Source organism: Taurulus bubalis, assembly GCF_910589615.1.
Source record: "Taurulus bubalis genome assembly, chromosome: 6".
Lineage (NCBI taxonomy): Eukaryota > Metazoa > Chordata > Actinopteri > Perciformes > Cottidae > Taurulus > Taurulus bubalis.
In genome coordinates, this window is record NC_136594.1 from 14214153 (window position 1) to 14220743 (window position 6591).

Here is a 6591-nt window from a genome sequence, read left to right on the forward strand (position 1 = left end):
GAGTTGACTCAAAGATGAGGTCCCCTAGCAAACTATCACAGGTGTACTGTTTCACTGCTGGTCCCGTCTCTTTCACGTACATTAAGTAACTGAACTGTGACAGAACAGATCATGCAACCCTGGCCTGGATCCTAGGAAACAATCATTTTCACTGAGGGCCTCATTAATGACCCTTTGGGAACAATGTGTTACCCAGCAAACAACAAGTACCAGTTTGTCCGAGAAGGAGGTGTGCGCAGTCTGCACCCTTTCCTGAAATTCAGAGGCTACTGGTTTAGCAGACACTTAATAATTCATTTTCTGTTGTCATGTTATTTGTATTTCTCTGGCCATGAAAACACGTAGTATCCAAAGCATGCATTTGTTTGTGCTGCTGCCACTGATGAAGAGGATTTAGTCAATAAGAAGGAAATGTCCCCCGTCGTTGATGATGCCACCAACTCCACCGGGTACTGCACTCTTCTTTTTTTCCCTGTAGGACGGGCGAAGGACCAAAACACCTTGTCCTTGTGGATTAGATATAGGCCGATATGTTTCCATAGAGCAGGAGAGACTTTGGTTACATCCACACTAATAAGTTAGAAACTCATATCTTTTGCTGTGTTTACACTGAGGGTCCGCACTACTCTGGGGTTCGAGTGCACCAAAAAAGTCGTAGTGTGGACAGGCGTAAACGCACACGTTTTAAAACGATGACGTAGACACCCGCATTCGCTACTTAATTGGGTCTCAGCAGTCACGACGTGTCCTTGCCTGATTTTTCACGCCCCTATCACGTTTTATTCTGCACAACTTTTTTTGTGTGTCTTTGATGTAAGTTGTTTGCTACTGTGACAAACTAATTTCCCCTTGGGGATGAATAAAGTATACATCTATCTATATCTATCAACAACTATTGCGAAGTCCAAACAGAAACTGTAAAAGGAACAAAACCATAAATTGCTCTCCAGTACAACAGCGACTTCCGCCAAGAGCAGAGCTACTAGTGTAAAAACAGACCAAAACAAAACCGAGAGGAAATTAGTGAGAGACTTGTGTTGGCCAAATTTAATGACACGTAATCTAGTAAACTTTGATTTGTAAGTGTTCATTTTAAAGTACATTTGGTAAGCCTGTTGTTGTATTTATCTTGCAGCTACTGTGGGCCTTCTTCCTTTGTGGATGTGTTCCAGAAGCAACTGTCCCTTCAGCTCTGAAACAACAGCGAGAGTGGTATTGCGTTGGACATTCCTATGTGGCTCCCCAAGGATAGACTGAAGGCTCTGAAACTGGACTGTGGCGATAACAGCCGCAAAAGCATCGACTACATTTCCTGTTATTGAGATGCAGCAGCAGACCCAACGGACCGCTGAGGCTGAGAGTTAATCGTTTTAAACAAACTGCTGATGTACTTCCTGACTTCAGTAATATGCCTAACTGAACAATAAAAAAGGCCAGCTTTGTGAAGCAATAAGAAGGCTATCATGGCCAATGCTAATACACATGGGTGTTTGTATGCATTTGTGCGTCACAAACAAACCCAGTCAGCTGTTAGTCAACAACAGTCTCATCCTTCTAAAAAGGCAGTTACTAGGATACATACTGAAGGTGTTGTGGTATGCGGCACCATTCTAGACTAGTCAGGACTTTTAAGAGCTGGCCTCTCAACATCAGGCGTGCAATAAATCAATCAGTGAAATGTTACAGCAGAACCTTAAATTAAGTGTCATATCTAGTCCTGTCAAGTTGAATTTATAGCCCTGAAGCACCAGCCAAAATCAAAACAAGTAAAGCAACACCACCCAATGACACAAGGATTATGTCCATACTGTGGAACAAATGGGTGACTTGGGTTTTTTCTAAAGAAAAGACTTGATTGCCATTAAAGTTGATGCTGGCTTTGTCAAAAGTAAAAGAGAATGTATGTCATAATTGTTGCAGTGGACTTTCAACTACCAAGTTCTGAGAAGAGTGTAAAATCTGCCAAAAAGCTGTCACCGCTGAGGATACTGAGATTAACATGCCCAAGCAGGGTACAGTAAATGCTGTAGAACAAAAACAGCTGAAGGGCATCTGAGATACGAGCATGACTTATGCAACAGTACACTGAAGCCACAGCAGAGTTATCCAGAGGATGACATACTTTGATAGCACCTGTCAGTGAGGCGAATGGGTACTGAAGGCTCAGAGAAGAGATGCCGAGTTGAAACTAAAATCTCAACTAAAAGATTCCACTTGCTTTAATGGAGGAATGTAGAGCCTTGGTTTTCACCCTTAGAAGAGTAAATGGGTATTTTAGGGAACTGACAGCATCCAAACAACAGAGTCAAATGAAGAGAGAACACCAAATTCCTCAAAGCAGAATGTCAAATATAATCCCCCAAAAGACGAAAGGGAAAAGCCATTACTGGCAAATATTTCAGAAGCCTCTGACAGAGGAACTGGAGGGAAGAATAACAAGGCTGAACTAAGCTATGGCCCAATACAGTAATTATTTGGCATATTATTTGGTAGTCTGCATAATGCACCGGCCTGCCCACACAAACTGTATACCTTATACACATTGAAACGTGAAAGTAGTCTTGACAAAAAAAAAGCTGCTTCTTGTTAAAAACAATAAACAGTACACTATGAATGCTTTGTGATGGTTTCCCACCAACGCAGGAGGTTGGTGTACTACTAAGAAAATGTGACAGGCGTGCCATAGAGGAAGTGTGAGGGGAGAGATTTCACTGGGTTTTCAATAAAAAGAACCAAAGTGTGTTGTGACGCACCATTAGGTCTGCTCTGCAGTGTCTGCTATAATACTCACTGCAGAGAAAAGTCACAAAAATAGGGAAAAAAATCAAAATGCACCAAACTGACTTTACTGTACATTTCAGCCACCTATTAATTAGAAGAAGAAAAAAAATCACTATAGAGTCTGACCACATTATTACCGCTGAGCAAACATTTTCTGTATTCAACTTTTAACATCCACCTTATCCATTGTTGCCCTAGTTTACAAACACCCAGGGCGAGCGACTCCATTAGTTTTGCAAAAATAAGCATGTCCCATCATGAGGTGGGTCATCTCCAGCTTACACATCATGTAATTCTGCTTTGCTATCATTACTATTCCCCCCTTTGGCTGCATGCTTAGACCCAGGTGTAAGGACCTAAGTATAGTCATCCGTTTGCCCAGTGTCCAATCCAGCCAGTGAGAGGAGATTTTGTCTTCCTGCACCCTCGTTCAGGCTGAACGAAAGAAAGCTGATTTCCATTTAAAGAGAGCAGCAAAAGACACATCACAGGCTCTAAAAATTCCCAACAAATGTTCTGGTGATCAGAAGTCATTAAAATTAATTAAGCAGGAATAGCCATTGCTGAAAATGATCAGCACAGCAATAAAGTACATTTGACTAGTTAAACTGTTTGGTTAATCAGGCCAGGACTCTTCAGGCGTGCACTAACACTACATTACTGACAAACAGCAGCTGGGGTCAAAACATTGCTGAGTAAACCATCCATCTACTGTGAGATTATAGTTCATGGTTTAGCACACCATTGCTTGTCATTTTTTCACACTGAATTTAAAAAGAGAATGAATCTCTCTCAAACAATACAGAAATAAGGTGTGAAAATATGCAGAAAATCTATTCTTCACTGTTTTCCAGACACAGTGTTGTCATGAAACACTGCAAGGGTTTAATCGTTTAGGGGTTTCTATTTGCCATTTAAGCCATTTAGCCAATGAACCTTCCACTTATCCCCTGTCCGACTGCACTGGGGTCAAGGCAAGCAGATTTGAATGGCAAACTATATGCAGAAAAGGGGAAATAAGTTAGGGAGAGAAAGCACAAGCAATGCTGCTGAGAAAGACATTTATATAAAGAGCAAAAAGTGAGGAGCGGGACATGCAAGTCTCTCTGTACTGAACAGGGGAACTCAGGCTTGAAAGTGAACGACAACATGCAGCAAGGCCGATACTAAGAGCCATGCAAGGCACTGAATTGTTTACACCAAATCTGAGGTGGAACCTGTTTGACATAACAGCACAGCCGTGTTATATGTTCAGATGCTAAGTATGCAAATGTACAGCACAAGGGTCCCACACCTTGAACACTGTGAACAACTAACAGATTTTAAACCTTGATGGCAGGAAGCCCGATGGTGTAGGTGATTTCAGTAGCCCAGGACGTGAGACAATGTGTGTGCCGCTTGGGGATAACGATAACCTCAATGCAGTTTGCTTTCAGAAACACCTTTTTGAATCTGTGAGCGATCACATGCTAGATGTGTAATTATGTTCAAATGACTACCTTCTGAGGGTGACCTCTGAAGTACCCACACGCCAGCATTACATAACTCTGCGTTGATGGCACATAATATTACAGAGTTGACTGTGAATACAGGTTAAAGACACTTACCGCCATCACCAGCTCAAAGGGATGCTTGTACACCCGGACAGGTGACTGGTACTTCTGCACCATGGTGGGGTTTGCAGTAACACCAACAACCTGAACAGTAATAAGAATAAATCAAAATCAGAAAAGAAAAGAAACAACAAGCTATTATCACAGGCATTTGTGGAAAAAAAAGAGATGTAAGGCATTTCATTCACTCTTGAATATCATCACAATAACTGTGTGCTACGGAGTACCAAAATCACAGCATTATGGCAGCATCTGGCCCTAAAAGAGGAGACGCAGCGTGTAATTAAGTAAAGGTGTGTTTTGGCCAACTGCTTGAATGATGCCAGGTGCTTTTGTGTGCTTTTGTGTGTGTGTGTGTGTGTGTGTGTGTGTGTGTGTGTGTGTGTGTGTGTGTGTGTGTGTGTGTGTCCAGCCCTATGAACAAAAAAAACGTGTCTAGTTCTGGGCTGCAGAAGAGAAGTCTCCTGAGCCCTGACCGAGGATGTCACTGATCAATGAATGCAGCATGCCCCGCTCATTTATCAAACAGACACTGTACCACTGCAATGGCTCACTGCAAACTAGTGGGAATGGCCTCTAACTAATCTAAGTCCATCTACAGTCTCTGCAGATTTAGGGTAACAGCTACACACAACAACACTCTACTTAATGATTTAAAAAAAAGACAGGTGGTGCTCATTCGTTATAAATGTAAACAGCACATTCCACATGCTTGAGCAGAGGATAGAGAACAGGATGACACAGTAAAAACATATGGACACAATTAATTTTCTATTCACTTGAACATTAGTAGTTAACAGACAAATGCGCATACTGTAAGTTCAAATGCAAACTAAACATGTGATGTAAAGACAACGAGTCTGCTTACTCGAGGCAATTTAAAAGAAGTGCAAAGTGTGGTTTGAGCTTCATGTTCAGTATTTGCTCAACATGCTGATACACGTCTGTAACTCCTGCAATGCAGTGATGGGAACATGGCAGCAAGTGGGGAGGGTTTAGCTAAAGTCCCAGCACTTCTTACAGAGGGATCAGGGGAGGCAGACTAATAATACCCGGGCTAGGACACAATACAAACCACAGTATTCCTACTGTATGTCTAACGATTGCTGCTGCTGTACATAATTACCGTCATGCTTCAGGGTCTGTCAGCAACTTCAAAAGACACGGCAAAACAAGACAATGACTTTAGTGCACAGTTATGTGTTCATCAAGAGACTTCAGGTGACACATACTAAACATGAATCTTCTTCATCATCATGAATCATGAAACGTTTAACGCTGAATCTCCATTATGAAATGCTCCTGGCTAAAACAAGAAGAAGAAGAAGAAGAAGAAGAAGAAGAAGAAGAAGAAGAAGAAGAAGAAGAAGAAAAAGAAACTCAACAATAGCTTATTTACTGATATTTAAACCATCTTGCTGGTGGATGGTGACAACATCTGCCACGCAGACTCGCTACTGTACGCTGACACAATAACAGTGCTGGCTGAGAGACTAGCCCGCAAGCTAGCGCTAACTTAACATTAGTCAACTCGCTGTCAACGTGACAAACATCGCATAGCTGCATTGCTTACCGGTGATTCAAAGAACTAAATAAACCTGAGGGTTGGTTGAGTCTGGTTACTCGTTGTTTCTTCCGACAGCGTTATCCGAGCAAACTCTTGCCATTCCCCTTCTACGACTCTTCCCTTCGCCGGGTGGTGCTGAAAGCTAGCGGCTAGCTGTGTGGTGCCCGCTGGCCATGTAGCCCAAGTAGCGCGCGGACAGCCCGTTGGACGAGTCGCTCCTCACAGACCGACTGGCGGAGCGGCAGACGAAATATCCTCAACAGTCGTCAAGTGTTGAATCACCCGTAAACGGATGAGGTTTCGGAACAGGAGGACAGTATCCCTCTCTCAGTCCTCTCCTCCTCCTCCTCCTCCTCCTCCTCTCGCCGCCTGTGACGTAACGCCGTAGCTCCTCCCCGATTTTTTTTTCCACCTCTCGGTGCCGCTTTCATAAAAATCAACCGTCCGACCAGTGAACGACGAACACCGGCGGACAGCTATCTAGAGCATATAGACACACGGCCCTTATTGTTTCCTATCAGAGAATGTGTCACCGTAAGTGATGATGGTTGTATTTCTGCAACCAGATCAGCGTGCGATGCTTCCAGATCATAATGTACGTTTTCCAGTGCAGTGTTGTCGCGTGCATGT

The 6591-nt window shown here is 43.0% G+C and overlaps 1 protein-coding gene across 1 annotated transcript in view; it reads right to left on the reverse strand.

Moving 5' to 3' along the window:
• The window catches only part of LOC306738331 (SEC14-like protein 1), a 28301-nt gene extending 22226 nt beyond the window's left edge, over positions 1-6075 (reverse strand). Inside the window, exons 1-2 of the mRNA XM_079220170.1 lie at positions 5968-6075; positions 4389-4478 (exon numbers count right to left, since the gene is read on the reverse strand). Of these exons, the coding sequence (XP_079076296.1) occupies positions 4389-4451 (63 nt within the window). The 5' untranslated portion in view covers positions 4452-4478; positions 5968-6075. The remainder of the gene's footprint in view (positions 1-4388; positions 4479-5967) is intronic.
• Between the last annotated feature and the right edge of the window lie 516 nt (positions 6076-6591).